The following is a 20,392-nucleotide window of genomic DNA, read 5'->3' as shown; positions in this document are numbered from 1 at the left end:
AGTCTCATGTTTAGGTTCATGAGAGAGTTACTGTATTCCAGGCCAGAGTGCCTCAAACTGTAATGCATGTATGAATAATCCGAGCGTCTTATTAAAATGCAGATTCTGACTCGGTCAGTCTGGTGTGACTTGAGATTCGGCATTTTTAGTGATTGCTCAGGGATTTTCGAAACTGCTGGCCAACCACACTGAATAGCAAGGCAGCAGAGGTGGGAGGCACCCAGGATTTCCGAATTATATTTTTGGTACAAGTGAGTGCTACAAAAACCCATCTCAGTGGTGAGCAGCAGCAGTGATGAGAATGATCTTGCCTTCCACATCCTTTGACAGCTAGCTCTTTGCTGGTCTTTCCTTAGAAGGCCCCTGAACACTGACTGGAGTTGAGCAGAGGGGACTCACGAACACCCAGGACCCCCTTTTCGGAGCTGAGAGCCTGCTGATGTGCCTCACCAGGAAGGGGTCCTCACCCCTCCTCATTCCCCTCCTCCCACCCTGAGCTCTGTACCCCACCCCCCCACCTCCGATCCGGATTCCCTTACCCAGCTCTCATCAGCTGCCAGTGCTCGGTGGCCGAAGTCTCTTAACTGATCTCCTCGGCTCCAGCCTTTCCCCAGCTTCAGTCTTCCCTCCCTCTCCATACAGACGTTATCTTTCAAAACACAGGTGTGATCATGTCACTCCTTGGATTGAAATCACTTTACTGGCTCCCTATTAATTACAAGATAAAGTGCAAATTCCCTAGTCTGGCTTACAGTGCCCTTCACTATCTGGACCTAATGACCTTTCTAGAAAGCCTCCCTCCTGCCACTCTTCAGAGCATATCACACTCTTTCCTTTGTTCTAAACACGTCTTGATCCTCTCCAGAGTCCTCGCTCCCATCCCCAGGTGTCTTCCTGCTTCCCAGTGCATTAGCCTCCGAGTGACTTACAGGTCTTATCGCATGATGTAGTTGTGCGTACCTATGTCTGTCTCCCTCGCAACATCGAGAACTTTGGAAAGCAGGGCCATTTGCTCCATTGACCACTGCAGGCACAGTAGCAGACCCCATTTCTTTTGCAGAACCTTGTGAAAATATCTGAGCCCTGGAAAAGAAAATGATTAGGTTCAGAATACAACATACAATTGAAATTAATAATTGCAAAAGCAAAATTAGTAAAACTGTTGACATTTTTGAATCACAATTATATTTCATATTGGATATGGGTACCAGTTAATATTTTTTGATGTTGTGAGACTTGTCTCCAAAAATGAGAGTACCTGAGTGTGAAGGTCTTAAAACAGCCCTTCATTTATTTGTTTTTATTTTTATTTTTTGTCTTTTTTTTTTAGGGCCACACCTGTGGCATATGGAGGTTCCCAGGCTAGGGGTTGAATCGGAGCTGTAGCCACCAGCCTTCACCACAGCCACAGCAACGTCAGATCCAAGCTGTGTCTGCAACCTACACCACAGCTCACAGCAACGCCGGATCCTTAACCCACTAAGCAAGGCCAGGGATCAAACCTGCATCCTCATGGATGCTAGTCAGATTCGTTTCCGCTGTGCCACGAGGGAACTCCAAAACAGTGCTTCATTTAGTCACTCCACACCACAAACACTGAATGGACCCTTGCTCTATAAACTGACACTCTTTTATGCTTTGGGGATACAGATATGAAGAAGATAGTGTGAGGTTCTCAAGGAACTAAAATAATAATTTTTAGACCCATTTTACATGGGTAAAACCTGAGGCTTTGAGAGCTTAAGGTTTAGCTAATAACTAAACCAAGGTGTAGCTAATAACTGACAATGCTAGCATTTGAACCTAGGTCAAAATCAAAAAGAGAAAGAAAAAAGAAAAGAAAGAAAGAAAGAAGGAAAGCAAGGAAGCAACTCTGTAAATGAATGATCATAGAACTAGTGTAATAAGTGCCAAGACCAAGACAGGTGCAATGCACTTCGAGCCAGAAGTCCTAGAACATGGGGAGTTATCAGAGCTTCATAGAGAAAGCAAGTGACTTCTGGCTGGATCGTGTGGCATCCTCCATGGCCAGTTTTCCTGCTTTTATATATAGCTGAGTACTAGCTGGTTTTGACCAAATAAAAATAATATTAGAAATTAATGTCAATAACAAACTAGTGTCCATTGCCAGTTTTTTATTGATTTGCTTCCTCCATTCAAAGATATATTTTTACCTATGAATAACTACTAGTATCAAAGGATAATTATCAAACTAAGTCCAGTATTATCATTATTAAATTTTCTTTCCTCCAGCGTCAAATGAAGGGAGAAATTACAACCCCCTCATGCCACAGCACACACCACTTAGTGAAGGCTATGTTTCTAGAGACCTCAAACATCATGGATTAGTAAGCAGGAAAGGTCTCAGCACCAGTAGCTTTTGAAAAGTTCTTGCACTTCATAATAAAGGGAGGAATTATCTTCACAAAGTGACAGTCAGCCTTAGAGGAAAGCAGTCTGCACACATACGAGCCTAACAGGCTGCGATTATTTCAAGAAGGGCCATCGTCCTACCTATGTCATTAGGCATAGCATCCCCCATGTATAGGAGCAGAGGACAAAGAAAGTGGGCAGTCGGCGAGCTTTGTGGAAATTGTTTTTGTTTCATTTCATTTCATTTTAATTTGGGCGTTCAGAGGGAGAGGTAATAATATGGAAAGCTCACTTTTGTGGAACACTGTATCCAGTAGCCAGGTATCTGAGGTATTGACTGTTGAAGTCTTCCAGCAAGGATGCCGTGCCTTACATGACTAACCTAACACTGGTGACGTGATTGTCACAACCTTAGAACATGGACAGTATTCACTAAAATAAGTAAGGCTGTATAATTAAAGGAGGGAAGCCAGAGGAGTTCCCATGGTGGCTCAGCAGATTGCGAATCTGACTAGTATTCATGAGGATTTGGGTTCAATCCCTGGCCTCGCTCAGTGGGTTAAAGGATTCACTGTTGCTGCGGTGTAGGTTACAGACGCAGCTTGGATCCTGCATTGCTGTGACTGTGGTGTAGGCCGGCAGCTCCAGGTCCAATTGGACCCCAAGCCTGGAAACTTCCTTATGCCATGGGTGTGGCCCTAAAAAAAAAAAAAAAAAAAAAAAAAAAGACAAAAAAAGCAAAGGAGGGAATCCAGAAAAGAAGTCATGTTTGTAAATGCTATAGATTAAGAGTACTTTCAAATGTCTACTCTTAGTGGACATCTGCTAGTCACCTTCCACTTTTCCTACTCAGGAAGGTTTTAGTTTACAGTTTAACGTCAGTGACGAAGATGTTTTAATTTACTCTGTTCCTTTTTAGTTAGCCTTAGAATGAAAAGAATAACAGCACAAGCTCTAAAATTGAAAAAAAAAATTGCAGCAGATTGTGGAAGCTCCTAAGAAGGTCCTAAACAGGCTGCACAGAGCTAGTGATGATGCTAATGGAAGTCGGAGAAGGAGAAATTTGCATCCGTTAGGTAGTATTGTATGCATTTTCTCACTCGATTCTCCTAACGACCCCAGACGAAAGACACCATTTACCCTTTTTAAAATGTGAAAACAGATTCACTTTCTCCCAGTTCCACCTCCAGTCAGCTCAGACCTGCAGAACAAATTCCTGTTTTCCAAGTCTTATGGTCTCATTTTCTTTAGATGCCCTCTTAACAAGTAAAAATAAGGCACAAGTGATGTCCTGATCACATACCTCTAATTTCAATGATGATTAATCAGCAACCTCCATTCAGACGATATTAATCAAGTTCTTTTCATAATGGCCCCACTTTGGGTAGTGACGGGTGCACATCCGACTGATGTAGGCTTTGCACCGGGGACTTGGCGATGGCTTTGCCCTGGGGAGCTGGCAATCAGGAAAGTAGGATCCGGAATCTCCTTTGGCCACTGTCCATGCGCAATCCCTTCAGCAAACCCTGGTTTAGGAAGAGCTCTCTAACTCGTGTGCCTCTTCGCACACTCAGCCGGGACCAGCAACTCAAGAGCCCACAGGTTAAAACACCACCACTTGCTTTGTGACTGACAGATGACAAAGGGAATAACTCACCAATAAGGGCCTCCATCACAGAACCCAATTTCCCAGCTAAGAAACTGTCATTTCGTAAACTAGTCCAAGGCTGCTCAGCTTCCTGGGAAGAGACGTGAGTGCGTTGGATGTTACCGCATCATTCAGCATGATGATTATCATGGGTTTACAGCTGTTTCTTGAACAAACCGTGTTACACACCCTCGGAATGCTCTCTAGAATGAGAATATGAAACATCTCTCCCCTCCCATGTCCTCGCTTTCTGTTTCTGTAGTAATGTCAGTTGAAGCTGACATTCACTCTGAGTCCGTATCTGATGTGTTCCAACTGATATCCTTACTTGCTTGTCCTGTCGGCTCTAAGCTTTAAATTTGGAAGGTTTTCAGTGGCTCCTGTTGGCAGGAGAAATGAAGGAGGAGATGTAGAGAGAGACCGCTATTACAGCCAAAATTCAGTCACATAGATTGTCAATACTAATGAATGCCCTTGAAGCAGATACCGTAAATGCCTGGAGTTGGAGTTGAACTGCCTTTTGAGTCGGGATCATTCGGCAGAACAGACATCTTCTCTCTAAATACTAAAGGCCCAGTATTCAGACTCTGGTTAGAGAGCTAATTTTTGTCACTGTTGCATATTGGAACATGCTGATTGCTGATAGGTTTTAAATTCCTTATATGCCGAGAGTATTATTTTAGTTTTTATTCCTAAATCATACAAATGAGATCCAGTCCATTCTTCCCTTAGTTCCCCACTGTTCTTTTAGCATCATAAAATAAAGCCTCATTATCATGGTATAATTGTGATTAGCCCCAGAGTTAAATAGATGGAGGAGGTTTGGATATTGGTTCCAACCACTTATTTAGCCTCTCTAAATTTCAGTTTCCTTGCCTGTATAATGGGGGTGATTATAAGATATTGAACCACATAGGATTGTTGTGAGGATTAAATAATATTAAAAAACAAAGCATAGTGCCTGGCACATAGAAAACATTTAAAAATATATTAGCTATTATTACCATGTAGATAATTAAAATAAGGCTCTCTTCAGAAACAGTGGAAATTTTCTTGACATTAAAAAAATGAAATAATGAACACTTTAGAAAAGAAGTAATTTGTTTCTCTTGCCTCCAGACCTGGAGAAAAGGAGTCACTTCCCTTTTCTGAGTGTAGTAATTATTGTTACATGTTATAGCCTTGTGATTTTAAATATCTTACATTAATTGTTCCTCTTTTAACACCCTGGAGGCAAATATAAAGAAAAAAAAAGTCAGCTTTTCGTGAGCGGAAGCAAAAAGTGACCTGAGTTTAATAATGGTATCTCTTATCAAAGGAAAGAATGATATTAAATTGGGTGCTTAAAAGCAGGGTATAAAAAAGAAGGGAAATACACAGGCTGTCTCCATTGAGACTTGAGGTTGAAGTTCTAAGGAAATTCAATTTAAAGCACTTTATAGAGGAGCTTTTAGTAACAGCAAGTATTGTAAATAGTCTGCATCTCTAATATGCTTAGAGCGTAGGGAAATTGAGAAGTATCAGTTAAATAGAAGTGACCACAGTAGAGTCGCTCATCTCCGTAGCCTGAAATCCTAAATGTCTTTCACTTCATAGAAAAAAAGACGTTATATTAAAAGACGTCATAGAAAAAGGCAACATTGTATTTTCTTATAGAGTGAGGGCTCACCAGGGGCTGCTGCCGTGAATAATAAATGCTTTTGCTACCAAAATCTCTTCTGGGGTAAGGAAGAATTCCACGTTCCCGTAAATCGTTATAGGAATGATGGAACCTAATATTGGTATCATGCTTTGTGGTTTTCAAACAGTTGAATATGTATTTGGAGTTTTAATCATGTCAGCCTTTTGTTTTGGTTATGGATAGCTTGCGGTTTGAGAAAGGTAGCTGCTAGTGCTATATGTGAATTGCAATTGTCCCTCCCATTATCCCAGGTTTCAGCTAACTTTGGGACCAGGGACCATCACACTGGATGGTGTGAGTGTGTGTTTCATCAGCTGACAGCTTTTGTCTCCACAATGCACCCCTTTCAGTAGGTGATTTTCTTCCCCACGCTCATGGACAGCAGGAATGTACCACTAGTTTTCACTCTGCAAAGTAGTTTAGTATATCCCAGGGAATAGAAGATCTCATTATCAGTTCATTAGCAAAGTGGTTGATGCAGAAGATCAACAGTTGGCCTTCAGCACGTTTGGTCTGAAAGAGACAATGTATTTTGAAATGCTGGAACACCACCCAGCTTTGAATTGCTACTGAAGCAGCTCAATATAAACCCGTTCTTTTATTCTGCTTTGCCATAAACGAGCATCACAGAATCAAATCCATTGAGAAGAAACTACTTGCTGTGCCAACACAATTAGTTTTATAAGAAGCTTCTGTCTTCAGATTGTTCTCCAAAGTCCAAGTTGGATGGCTGTGGTGGTTTTTTGTTTTTGTTGTTTTATGGGGTTTTTTTGTTTGTTTGTTTCTTGGCTGCACCCATGGCATGAAGTTCTGAGGCCAGTAGGACCTGCCCCATAGCAGCAACCCAAGCCACAGCAGCGACAACGCCAGATTCTTAACCCACTAGACCACCAGGGAATTCCAGTAGTTATTTTTTAATTAGTATTTTTTTAAGAGCTCCCTTTCTCCCAAGAGCCTCTAAGCAGGTTTAGCAGGCTTAAAATGACTCTTCCACAAGGTGATTTCAATGCCATCTCTCAAGCAAATAAAAAACAATGACAACTTTGGGGGCTCTATTTTTTCCTCTTCTCTTTTAATTACCATAAAACCAGTTCACTGGAGGGAGTTTTTCTTCAGGGTGAGGCTCTCTCCAAAATAAAGACACTATCTTTTTGATGAATGAAAAGGGCAAGAAACATGTCCAGCTCTGAAAAGGAAGGAGAGGAGAAAAAAGTCTAGGGTTTTCACATTTCAGTGTAAGGAACAAAAGGATTCAGTGATTATTGTTATCTTTTTTTGGTTTATTCTTATATTCCTCTTACTTTTATTGCCCTTTGCTTCTTTGATAAGTGGATTTTAATGGAAAAGTTCATTCAGATCTTCATGCATAGTGGCTGGGTATCACTCCCCACAAACATTCTATAGAGGGCATTGCACCTCTGCACTTTATGGGACCAGGCAGCTCAGATCATAAGCATCATAATTGCTTGGCCCCGTTAGTGCTGTGGGCTCTGATTAAAAAGTCCTATTGAGCTCAGGTTCTTTTAAGAGGAAGGCACCTAATGGGATGGTTAAAATTGAAATAGCGTAGACACAGATGCTGTAACTACTTTCTTTTGTCACCGTCTTCCTTGAAGAGAGTTTTCACACATCTAATCAATGTTTTCTTTCACAAAGGAGATTCTCATCCTGTATGTAAATACCAGTTGGACTGTGTTTGACCTCCGTTCTTTAGCCTTAATGCTGAAAGCCAGTAGACCCACAGGGAAAAACAGCTTGATGCTTATTAGTCTTTAAAGTTAAGACTCGGATCACCTTTGGTTTGACATGGTATAAGGGCTCATTCTCTTGGAAGAGAAAAGCAGAAACAGCTCTTCTTGCAAATGAAATAACACAAGATTAAAGGATTTTGTGGGAACAAAAGAATCTTGACACTGTTCTATATTTTTATGTATGTATGTATGTATGTATATATTTATTTATTTTTGGCCACACCCAAGGCGTGCAGAAGTTCCCCGGCCAGGGACCGAACCTGTGTTACAGTAGCGACCTGAGCCACAATGCCAGATCCTTAACCTCCTGCACCACAAGGGAACTCCTTGACATTGTTCTTTACAGTAGCTTTTGTTCTCTTTTAAATCCTGGCCACTTTCCAATTTGTAAGTTGATGGTGGAGTGATCAAAATCTATTCACTAGGTAGATGTTGTTGGCCTTAGACCCATCAAAACCTGGGTTTGGGAACTGAGAAGGCAAAATCTGGCCATGCTATTTTAGAGCTGCCCCCTTCTAAGATGGATACTGCAAGGCATGAAATTTGCAGACCTGGGTCTTTGTGTGAGTTGGTCGGGTGGCGAGCCACCACTCCATGCATCAGTATTCGTGGCTGTCCCTCCTTTGTGTGCAATTTGGAGTTAAAGGTGAAATTCCATCTTTAACCCCCTTGTGGTTGTCTGAACAGTGATTAATGAACTAGATGCGATTCCTTGCAGACCTTTCAAAGGGTGGATGAAGGATGGAATTTCAGCCTTTTTTTTTTTTTTTTAAACCAGGCCTTTTGCTTAATACAGCTTTTAAAATTAATGTCCGTTTTTGAATGCCAAGAAAACAAAGGGAATTTCTCAAAAGTGTATGCAGCTTGACACAATAGGCCTTAATTGGTGTCAAGGAGATGTTGGGATGAATGGGGAAATGCCCATTTAACTGATATGACTGCAAAGTGGAGCCTTGTTATGAGCTGTCATCTCAACGTGTATTTAAACTATAGCAAAACTGAAACATATTTGCCATATAGATCATAATGACTCCAAAGGAGCCATTATACTCTATTATGTAATTACATAATCAAAGCATGCATAGTAATCAGCTTTTGGAATTCAATGCTAATCAAACATACCTATAGTATGTGTTTAAGCTAAAATAGAGAACGTTAATTTGCCATTAGTCAACTAAACAAGAATGTGTATACAGAATATTCATGAATAGCTTAATGGTGTGTCAGATGATATTTTTTTTGTTTTGTATTCAGGGGAAATCAACAATTTTAATTGAAAAAAAAACCCAGCACCGAGGGAAGATTACTCTAACTTGCTGTTCAAAAATTTGCCTCACCTTTTACTGATTATAAAAGGAGATTAGATTAAATTTGATATTCCTTTCTCTCCATGAGCTCAAGTGACACAACAGTAATTATATTACAGGAGATTCTTATGAGAGGCTGACCATCTCTGTGCCGTAGGGTAGAGAGTTAGGAAGACCACCCTCAACAAAGCTCTTAGTAAATAAATGAACAAACCTCCAGCATATATTGCCTTGATAATTAGAAGCAAATCAGTAAATATAATGTGCTGGCTAGAAATAGCCAAGAATAGAACTGTCTTGATGAGCCATTAGGAGATGTGGCCTCTATTCTTGCTGGGCCTCACACTTGCCATGTGATCTTACCTATCTCCTCCCTGGGCCTCTGTGTCTTCGCCTCGAAAACGAAAGAGTTGATCTGGAGGTTCCTTTTAGTTCTGTTGACCTTTGATTCGATCGGGATCATATGAAGCAGCCGGTGACACAAAGGGAAGGTTTTGGTCCATGTCACATACTGCTGCCCACTCAGTGGTTTGTTGAGTTGGTTTAGATTATTTTAACTGTAAACGTATGCACAGTATGGTTCTCATTCCTAATTATTTTGACCATTGAATAGACAGTCCTTGGAACAGACAATCAACAAAGTCAACTTTACTGTTTGGAATAGCAAAGCCGGATGAAGGTCCAGAAGGTTAAGAGTAGCTTTGTAAACAGCAGACAGATTGAATGCTTTTGATTTTAAATAAACATGCAAGTATTCACAAAGGTTGAAGGATCACCTCTCTTTGAAATAAAGAATTGTATTTATACTGAAGAGAGTTCACCCTTAACCTTAACCCAGGGTCAGTCGTTGGACCCATGTCTTTCAACACTGGTTCTCACCGCCTCTCATCTGCACATTGGGTGACTGAAAACGCTCCTGTAATATTTAAAGGAGACTAAATTCATCCAGACCTTTTGTGGCTTGAACTTCAAATAATTTATTTTCAAATTCCTTTTACTGTAATTCTTATTAATTCAAATAGGTTTCTGATTTGATATAAAACTCTGTAAATGCAAGGAACAGTTTAATGAATTGAAAGATAGGATTGAGTCTTTTAAAGGAAATGTACGAAATATGCTGACAATAATTGCTTAGATAGAAATCAAATCTTAATGGTTTTGTTAATGATTTGTAGTGAGCACTGTGTTTACATTGACTTGGGAGAACATATACAGTTAGAAAGATTTTTCCCTCTGGGTTTCAACAGAATCTTAATTTTTTTTTCTTTTCTTTTCCTGAAATGTACTCAATTCTAGTGCTAGCTCTCAGAAATTGCAGTGCCTCTATTGGCAATGGTTGTATTGGGGTAGAGGGGAGGGCCTTTTCTCTTTCAAGTTAGGCGTGTCACTGACGTGGTTGTGAAAGTGGGATCCAGCAGAAATGAGAATGGGTGAAAAGCCATGTGAAGCTTTAAGATACAGGGCTCCCATACCAACAGGAAATGAGGGTGTCAAATGCATGCAAGTTTTTTGACTCTTTGGAAAGTCTGAATTTAGATACCTCTTGGAGGGAAAGAATGAATGAGCCTAAGCCTTCATTAGTGTAAAAGTTTGAGGACTATGGTGGCTTTTTAAAATTAATGACGACACTGATCTTGGGCAGGATGTTTGGTTGTTTTGGGGTTTCTTTCTGCTTTTCGGACAGCTTGTGTTTATGGTTTGCCTTTTGCCCGGTTGGACAACCTGACTGGGCTGCTCGAATGTGAGGTTCAGTCTTCCACACGGCAGAGGATTAAAAAAAAAATGGTTTCCCTAATATGATTTTGCCACTGAAAGTGTAGGTCAGGGGACTTTATTTGCTCTTTCTCTGGGCAAACTATTTCCCAGTTCAGAGTCATTGGTGGAGTCAGTAAAGAGTTTACATAGTTGCCATAGTATAAACTGAATCCCGTTCTAGCTGTGACTTGCCCTTTTATTATAGACTTGACGGGAGAGACTCCTCCGGTGTAGATGAAGTGCTTGCTTTATTAACAGCCAGGCAGCGGGGGCGCGAGCTCTCGGTGCTGGCCGGCAACGTCGGGCCATGCGCTGGTAATAAAGGCGCTCTCCAGGGGCAGAGTGTGCTGAGCGCTAAAAGAAGGAAGCGGGGGTAAACAAGGTGTTTTGCATTCAGGACAGTCTCTCTCTCATCTTGAAGTGTGTAATTGTGCTCTGGATAAATTATGGACATTAAAAAAAAAAAAAAAATCCGAAGTTGCTCATAGGGAAATCACCTTCTTTAAAACCAAGCAAATTTTCCAAGGCAGTGCCCGTAGAACCTTGGCAACCCAGTCCTGATGTTGGCTGGTTAAAAAGGACAAACTGTATGGGCTGGACAAGCTGACAGAATGGGGTTCAAACACCAGCTCTGCCGCTTAGCTGAATGACATTCGGCAGCTTATTTCCATGTCTTTGTGTCTCAGGTCCTTCATCTTTAAAGTGGGGATATGGAAAACTCCAGGAGTTTGGGAAGGAAGAGCAGGCAAAGCAACCAGCCAGCCCAGCGCCTTGTGCCGAGTAAACATGTGTTCTAAACACGTGTTGCCTTCCCCGCGTCCCCTGTGTGTGGGAAGGTCATTACCCATTTCAGCTTCTTGCTTCAAGGTTTGCCCCATCAGCCCCTTCAGGCAATTATGCTGTTGGTCAGATACATTCCAGTCCATGCTAACGTTCTGAGTATTGCCATCTGCATAGCATTTCTAACAAAATGAGGTTTCAGGAAAGAATCCATGAGTGAAGCCAATTGATGGTTGAATTAATGGGGGTTTTGTAAACCTGTGGCAGCCCCACCCCCCACTCCAGCCCTAACCAGCTGAGCTGAAAGGGTCTTAACTGATCGTCAAAATAAATTTTACCTTTTTTTCTTTTTTTTAAAGACAATATGCTTTTTTCTTCCTTGTAATACATGTGTGGGCAACTTCTAGCGTACTATGGAAGAATTGCTTGTGAGTGAATGGGTCTCTCCAACGCCTGAGTTTTATTTTTAGATTTTGTGGGGAAAATAGGGAAGTTATAGGGAGTACAGGTGCTGGTATAAATTAAAACCCAGCTTGATTCTGTCTTCTAAAGCTCACCCACATCTACCAATTAGCAGTCCAAGATGTCTATACGTGTCAGACATTGTTCCACCCTTAAAATAAATTACCCTGCCGCTAACAGCCTTATTCAATGCTACGGTATATTGTACCTACTTGATTTCTTTTGCCCAGAACATGTGCTATTTCTGCCTTGACAGTCTATCTGCTAATTGAGTTTTAGAAACTCGGAAGGGTTTTTAAAACAGATTATTTAAGAAAGGCACCAAAGTTGCCTGTTTGTACCCTTCTGCTACACATCAAATTGTGTTTGTAACAACCTAATTGTCATGATATCTATTTCAAGGGGAAATTTATCGAGTCACAGTGCACCCTTCTGTTTGGAAGAAATATTTGAGAATGTGAGCAGAAATTATTTTTACATAAAGGCTTCAGGCAGTTAAGAGTACTGACATACATATCATATTTTCATCACTGTCATTCACTCCCTTTGCCTCAAATAAATAGGTCATTATTATTCCATTGCAGCCATCTTAGGACGCTCGAAGTAGGGGGCTCTGTTTAATACAACTGCTGTCCAGCTGACCCTTAATTTATTGGTAATTTTTTAGAGTGACGTTCTTGGGCCACCACCATCAGCCAAGCCACTTTGATATCTTTCAGCACTTATAATTTTTTTAGCATTAGCATTGTAGCCATGTTAACATAACTAGGAATTTTTCCAAGATCCTGGATTTTAGGTGGGCCTTAGCAATTTCAAAAAATAGTAGGGCAGTGATGATGAAACCACAGTGGGTTTGCAGAGCATATTATGTGCCAGAGCACAGCAATGGTAAAAATCCGCAGATGGCAAAAATTTCACCTGAGTGATTTATTCAGTGATGACCCATTAAAGTGATCTGGTCTTATATTAATTATACATAATAAATAAGAATGCTTAGAATTTGTAAGAAATGAACAAACAACAGCACCAAAAAAAAAAAAAAAAACCCCTCTGGTTCTGTTTTATCACCTTTCTTGCTTAATACAAAATTATTATACCTTTCTTGCTTAATTGCGAAATCGTGGTCAACGCCTCTGCTCGCATCTCCTTTGCAAATGTTTTGTAGCCTTAATAGGAATATAGACAGAATATGCTAAGATTCTGGGTAAAGACTAAAATTAGAGTGGATAGTTATTTTCACGGAAACTGTTCTATTAGTGCCTAATTGAATTGCAGCTGACTCTAAGTCCCCATAGCTGCAAGATGGTAGCCAGGATCTGTATGGCCAAAGGGATTAAGGCCTTTCGCTGGGTAGTGTTTCCATGCACTCCCTTTATCAGCTGAAGATTCTTATTTGTGTTGCTAATAAACTTCCTTTAGCTAGAAGAACTCTCCTCCACAATCCAGTGGACCAGTTTGGTATTCTGATCTCCTCAAGGCAAGTCCCATGGCTTGAGATGGTATATAGCATTTGAATCATGCAGTTTAATTTTTCCTTAATTTTCTTACGAGATTGGGTTGCCCTGCGGAAATAGGGTATTGTCCTTTCCGTACAGACTTTCACCAGGGCCGGCAAAACCACCTTGAAAAGCTGGCTTGATTGGCAGGAATTCCCTTTTCCTTGTTCTATTCTCAGATCTGGGAATAAACTGCTCCCTCCAGCTGGGTTCCGAATTCTGTGTTTGTCACCGTAATCCACTGAGGAAAAAATAAGCATCCCTTCGTTTCCTCTGATCACTCTTCCTCTTTGTTGTTATTCTCTGACACTGCTCAGCCTGCTAAGCTTTCACTGCTGGATCAGCCAGGGAAGATTTACCCTTTTGCTCACGACGAGGCCTGTGGCCCTCGTTCTCACACCCAGGTTAATTCCCTGGATTGCAGGTCTCAAGGTTGGGTCTCATTTTGGTTTGCTTCTCAAGCATCAAGAATTTTTGTTTTTCTGTGGCTCTAATAATTTTTTTCCTTATCCCTCTAGTTTCCTCCTTTCTAATCCTCTACCAGAGGCTGGTCTATTTCTGGGTGGATTTGGCTTAAAGCCATCCTAGACTCCCCTTCTCACGCTTCCCCACGGTGTCCTGCCAAAAAAAGGATCCTTCAGCAGAAATATGATAGCAGGTGGAAATCCTCCATTTACCCTAATTTCATCTCTATTTATGCTGTCTCATTTTTTTTTTTAGAATAGTATTTATCTTTGACCTTTGTTTCCTAATGTGACGAAGTTTTTTTTAGAGAGTGAATAAGCCACCCTGTGTTGATCTGTAATTATGCAGAGAGCTCCTTAAGAGCAGGGAGGCAGAGCTTTCTTCATTCTTGAATCCGCACTGTTCCCGACACGTACTAGAGTTGCTTAGTTTGGGTTTGACATCCAGAGAAGTGATGGTGGTGATGATAGCAGCCACCATGATTCAGTTTTATGAGAAGCTGGGCACAGGGCTAAATGCCCTACATTTATTATCTTCTTTAATCCTCCCAGAGGCTCTGTGAGATCACGTTTTGTTACTGTCCCCATTTTGCAGATGAGACCCTGGCTCAGGGACTTTGAATAGTTGACCTGAGATCCTACAGCTAAAAAGCAATCTTTTTCCCCTTCCTGACTGACTATCATATCTCTTGCCTATACTATACTTTTTTTATTCCATAAATGGGGGCGAGGGATCTGTTTTCACCAACATTGCAGCTTCTTAGAGGCTAGGTCAATGTCATACACTTCTACATCTCCTGCTATGGTAGGTGCAGAATTAGACATTCAACAGTAGCTTCCTCTTTTGCTTTTAAGTTGAATTCTCCTCTCCTCTTACTCATGCTGTGGATCATTTAGGACATTTGTTAGGGGCCCTGACCATCACATATCTTAGAAGCAACCCACTAGAGCAGATCTGCAGATAATCCAGACATCAGTGGATCTGAAAGCCTAGACTTTTGGACAGGTTCTGTAAGAGATTTTCTAAATGGCTGGAAGGCAGTAGTCTACAGAAGGGGCATGGTTCACGATTACCTGGGGCTTTGGGTGAGTCACAAAGGTGTAGTTTCTGAGAGCAGAGTAACAAACTGAACTGTTATAAACTCTCAGGAGTTGATTGAGATTGCAAAGTCAGGTAGGTGCCCCTCCCTACACAGTAAATAACTGAACTGCCCATACACTGGAAATCTCAACATCCACTAACAAGGTGAGATTGTTTAATGAGCCCTCCTACCAACTTCTATCAAATGGCCCCTTGAGTATGGATCGGATAGTTCAAGGGCATGCAAGCGGAGGTTGATACAGTCATTCCTTGGTATCCACAGGAGATTGGTTCCAAGACCTCTTTGGACACCAAAATCTGAGGATACTCAAGTCCCTTCTATAAAATGCATACTGTAGGAGTTCCTGTTGTGGCTCAACGGGTTAAGAACTCAACTAGTCCATGAGGATGCGAGTTTGATCCTTGGCCTTGCTCAGTGGGTCAAGGATCTGGTGCTGCCGCAAGCTGCAGTGTAGGTTGCAGACTCAGATCGGATCCTGTGTTGCTGTGCCTCTGGCGTAGGCTGGCAGCGGCAGCTCCATCCGATTTGACCCCTAGCCTGGGAGCTTCCATATGCCGCAGTACTGCCCTAAAAAGGAAAAAAAAGAAAAAGCCATTTCTAGGTGACTTATAATACCTAACACAATGTAAGTGTTATGTAAATAGTTGTAAATACAATGTAAATGCTATGTATATAATTGTTGGCATGTACAAATCCAAGTTTTGCTTTTGGGAACTTTCTGGAATTTTTTTTTGAAGTATTTTCTATCTGTGGTTGGTTGAATCTGGGTACAGAGCCCGTGGATAAGGAGAGCTGACTGTAAATTATTTCCCCTGCTCCGTCTGTGAGATGAGAGCTACAGTTCCTCACGGCCATGACTGCCAGGACTCTGACCTACCTTCCCCCACCTCTCCAGCATCCTACTCGGCCAGTAAAACACTGGAGGATGGAACGTGGGCATCACAACTTTTGAGAGCACCTTGATTCCAGGCTTAGGTATATTTTGCCCCAAGATCTCTCTCAGATGAACGCACTCGTTTTGTGGACTCTGGAGAACAGCGTGCAGACCTCACCAGCGGTCACTGCTGGTTCCTGTTTTCTAATACGTTTCTTGTTTCTCGTTTTAATGGCTGCTCTTAACCAAATTTTAATTGATGGAAATTTTTTTCTCCCTTTTTTAAGGTGATGGACAGAATTTGTTTACTAAAGACGTGACAGTGATTGAGGGAGAAGTTGCAACCATCAGCTGCCAAGTCAACAAGAGTGACGACTCTGTTATTCAGCTACTGAATCCCAACCGGCAGACCATTTATTTCAGGGACTTCCGGCGTAAGTTTCCATCTCTGTAGCTTTAGTTGGTAACTTTTTTCCCTACATGTTGTCTTGAAAAAGAGATAGCCAAGGCCTCCTTTTTTAAAAGTTAATGTTAGATGCTTAAAGTTTAATCAGTTCTTCAGAGGGAAGAAGAGACATGCAATCATAATCTTCCTACTTAATAGAAACCTTGAATGGTCCTTTTTAAAAGTAAGGCAGCCTTACTTTGCAATAGGAATTGATTGTAGTAATTCAAGGTGAATTGCAATTGAGTCCCAAATACTTAGCTGACACAAACAACTCAAATAGGGTAAAGCAAGGAAAATATAGCATTCTCAAAGGTAATCTGTTTGGTTTGAAGATTGAAGTTTCCAAGGCAATCTGTGCCTATAAAGACAAAACCAAATCTCCCATCATCATAGCCTGTGATAGATGGAGCTGTCCACATGCTGAAATCCTTCCAAATGTAAGATCACAAAAGCCAATAATCAAAAAAATTGCATATCATAGAAATGGTTTAAGTGGGTGCCAAGGCTTGGCAAGAGCAAAAATCAGGTCTTTCGAAAAATTGCTATTGGAGAGCATTAGTGTCTGAGCAGAGCGGGCGTCTGGTATTTCCCTTCCTGTCTGCTGGGTGTCCCCAGTGCCTCAGAACATTCACGACCTGTGGAAGGAGTTGATAAACCCAAGGTATGTGAATGTAAGAGGGCAGAGGAGGGTGAAAGGAGAGAAGCCAGCCTCTCTTTCTTAGAGGGAATTTTTCTCATTAGTATATTCCCATCTAGCCTTTGCCAAATTAATGTAAGGTCTTCAAGAGTGAATATTAGAAACCAGTAAAAAACCCACATACATCTGTGATGACTCGTGTGACTTCCTACTTGATGCCTAATTTTTTTCACATCACGAAGCTGAAAGTAGTCAGACAATGGCCGGACAGGCCTAAGACCTCTGTAGGCCCCAGGCCGTGGACTTTTGGCAGCTCCAGCTCAAATGCAGCCAAGTTAAATTGAATTGTTTTGCTGTAAAATTTGTTTTAATGATTTTCATTCTGCTTTTGAAATTACTAATAATGATTTTTTTATTTTCTCTTGTACTATTAGTACCTCTATTTCTTTTAAGGCCTCAGATTTGTAGAGCAACTTTTTTTTTCTTTCTTTTTTGGCTGCCCTGCACCATATGGAGTTCTCAGGCCAGGGATCAGATCGGAGCTGCAGCTGTGACCTATGCAGCAGCTGCAACAGTGCCAGATCTTTAACCCACTGTGACGGATGAGGGATCCAACCTGTGTCCCAGCTCTCCAGAGATGCCACCAATCCCATGGTGTCACAGGGGGGACTCCTTTAGAGACAGTTTAGGGATTTCCCATTGTGGCTCAGTGGTTAAGGAACCTGACTGGCATCCTTGAGGACTTGGATTCAATCCCTGGCCTCACCCAGTGGGTTGAGGATCTGGTGTTGCTGTGAGCTGTGGTGTAGGACACAGATGTGGCTTGGATCCCTCGTTGCTGTGCCTGTGGTATAGGCCAGCGGCTACGGCCCCTATTGGACCCCTACTCTGGGAATCTCCATATGCTGCAGGTGCAGTCCTAAAAAAAAGACAAAAAGGCATTAAAAAAAAAAAAAGAAAAAAGGAACAGTTGAAAGGCCTGTATGTTCTGCTTTCTGAAATTTCAGTGCCCAGAGGGGACTCAGAGCTTGGCCTTTCCTCCTGTTTTCATTCTGCCTGTCTCTGACAGAAGATCTGCAACAGTGTATGAATAAGTGTTCAAAACTGGCGCTAGGGATGGTGTGTGTGGTGGGAGGCAGTTTCCTTTTGGGGCAGGGGTATTTGTCTACCAGCAGTTATTGCAGAAGCCCTTAATAGGAATTCAAGAACTGCAAAGAAACACCCACCAGGTGCAGAAAGACTTACTCACGGTGTCTACCCTGTAGCCGCCTTTCTAGTCACCTGGCTTTTTCCTCCCCCTCAAGAAGGCAAACAGACCTTTGGTCATCTTTCTCACAATCACTCCCTCTGCGTTTTGTTTCACAGCTTTGAAGGACAGCAGGTTCCAGCTGCTGAATTTTTCGAGCAGTGAACTCAAAGTGTCATTGACGAATGTCTCAATTTCTGACGAAGGAAGATACTTTTGCCAGCTCTACACTGACCCTCCCCAGGAAAGTTACACCACAATCACAGTCCTGGGTAAGGAATGCATGGGGCTTGTCCGGGGAAACAAGTGGGATGGCTCTTGCTGCCAGATGGTTCCAGTAGCAAGGAAAAGGTTAATGGTAAATTTGACTGTTGTAGGAAGAATCACCGCCCATCTTGCTGAATTTTAAAAATAGCCTATTTTACCAAAGACTCTAAGGAATGGCAATCAGCAGTCTTTATAGATTCCACCTGCTCTTGGGTTTCAACCCTCAAGCTTCAGAAGCAAAGATCAAGAGAATTTAGAACCCTCAAATGAATCATACACCACATGCAATGTCATTGCTGCTAACTACCAGGATTTTTTTTTTTTTTCCTTCTGTGCAGGAGAGGGGGAGACAGGCTACCACATCTGCAGCCCATGGCAGGGCTCTGTTATGAAATCCGCTTAATGATTTTTCCTTCTGAGTTATATCTCGTTTAATATTGTTGATCTCCTTTGCTTCGGCTTTACTTATTGCCTTATTTATTGCTCATACTCAAGATTATGCTGTAAAAATCATACCCCATGAACACATACTTTGCCACAAATTGCAACTATTGGACGTAAAAGAATTAAGAGCTCCTAGGAAAGAAAGCTGATATTAAACCAGGACTGTGGACAGGCTTCTGGGTAACACCTCTGGGGGGTGCCCAGATCATAGATTGTGACTTTCAACAAAATCCAGGGGTTACCAGGGGTCCATGTATATATTTTGATAGAGTCAGCAGATTTTCCTGTGACGGAGGTGGTCCAAATCGGTCACCTTTTAGACAAACATATACTCCAGTGCATAACTCCAGCCAATTTGGATTTTTGAAACTGAGTTTTCAAGGACGCACACTCTAGCATGAGGCAAGATCTCTGATTTACACCTTGCAGAAGATGATGAATCAAAGTCTATTTGAGGCGGCAGACTGCAGCTTTTCAGTGTAATGATATGAAGATGAAAGGGGAAAGATAAATATGAAGGACATTTTTGCTTGGTGTGTGTGAACATATATGTATTTATGGTTGTATGCATTGAGCTGCTGCCTCATTACTTTATTTAAACACAGCTGTAAGAGAGAATTTTTTTTAATTCATTAAACTAAAACACATCCCAAATGCTTACATATATGTCATTGATAAGAGGAATACTATTTTAAAAAGTCATCTTTCTGGAGTTCCCGTCGTGGCTCAGCGGTTAATAAACCCCACTGGCACCCATGAGGACACGGGTTTGATCCCTGGCCTTGCTCAGTGGGGTAAGGATCCGGCGTTGCCGTAAGCTGTGGTGTAGGTCAAGGACACAGCTCAGATCCCAAGTTGCTGTGGCTGTGGTGCAGGCCGGCGGCTACAGTTCTGATTGGACCCCTAGCTTGGGAACTTCCATATGCTACGGGTGTGGCCCTAAAAAGCAAAAAAAAAAAAAAAATAAGAGTCGTGTTTCATGTCTGGCTGTACTGCTTCTGCTGTAGTCTGAATTTGATGATGCGTACATGTTTATCTCTAATTGTAGCTTTCATCCATGTTAGACCTGCAGAAATAGTAAGTGTGGAGGTTTTGCTAGGATGACTATTTTCATATTTGGCAGATGGACCAAAAGCTTTCTTTAGGAGTCTTTGGTAATACTGTTTGCTTGTTGGAGTAAGTCATTGGCTGCATAAACTTCAGATGGGCCATCTTCGCATTTGACCCACCATTGCTTATGGCATGTCCACAAAAGCGTCAGCAGTTGGATGGTGTATACTTACTCCATTTTGAATTTTCAGAATGTTTCACTACATGTACCTTTAAGCATGAATATCTTTATTTTAAAGAAAGAGATGATAATAATAGCAGTTAGCCATCCTGCCCAGGTTATGAATCACACGGTGAGAATCAAGAGTCGTAGACTAAAAGGAGTTCCTGCTTTGGCACAGGGGGTTAAGGATCTGGTGTTGTTTCTGCAGTGACTCAGGTCGCTGCTGAGGTGTGTGTTCAATCCCTAGCCCAGTGCAGTGGGCTAACCTTCAGTCATTGCGGCTCTTGTGGCATAAGCTGTGGCTGTAACTCAGATTTGATCCCTGGCCTGGGAACTTCCATATGCCATGGGTGCGTCAAAAAAAAAAATAAAAAACCTCTTCT

General features: G+C 41.7%; 1 protein-coding gene across 2 annotated transcripts in view; it reads left to right on the top strand.

The window, feature by feature from the left end:
* CADM1 (cell adhesion molecule 1) overlaps positions 1-20,392 on the top strand; it is a 339,043-nt gene that overhangs the window by 255,982 nt on the left and 62,669 nt on the right. For both annotated transcript variants that reach the window (XM_047753310.1, XM_047753311.1), the window contains exons 2-3: positions 15,982-16,128; positions 18,145-18,297. In XM_047753310.1, coding sequence (XP_047609266.1) covers positions 15,982-16,128; positions 18,145-18,297 — 300 coding nt within the window. The remainder of the gene's footprint in view (positions 1-15,981; positions 16,129-18,144; positions 18,298-20,392) is intronic.

This window comes from Phacochoerus africanus, chromosome 11 (genome assembly GCF_016906955.1).
Source record: "Phacochoerus africanus isolate WHEZ1 chromosome 11, ROS_Pafr_v1, whole genome shotgun sequence".
NCBI lineage: Eukaryota > Metazoa > Chordata > Mammalia > Artiodactyla > Suidae > Phacochoerus > Phacochoerus africanus.
The sequence above is the reverse complement of the archived record's forward strand: the minus strand, read 5'-3'. Positions and strand labels throughout refer to the sequence as shown.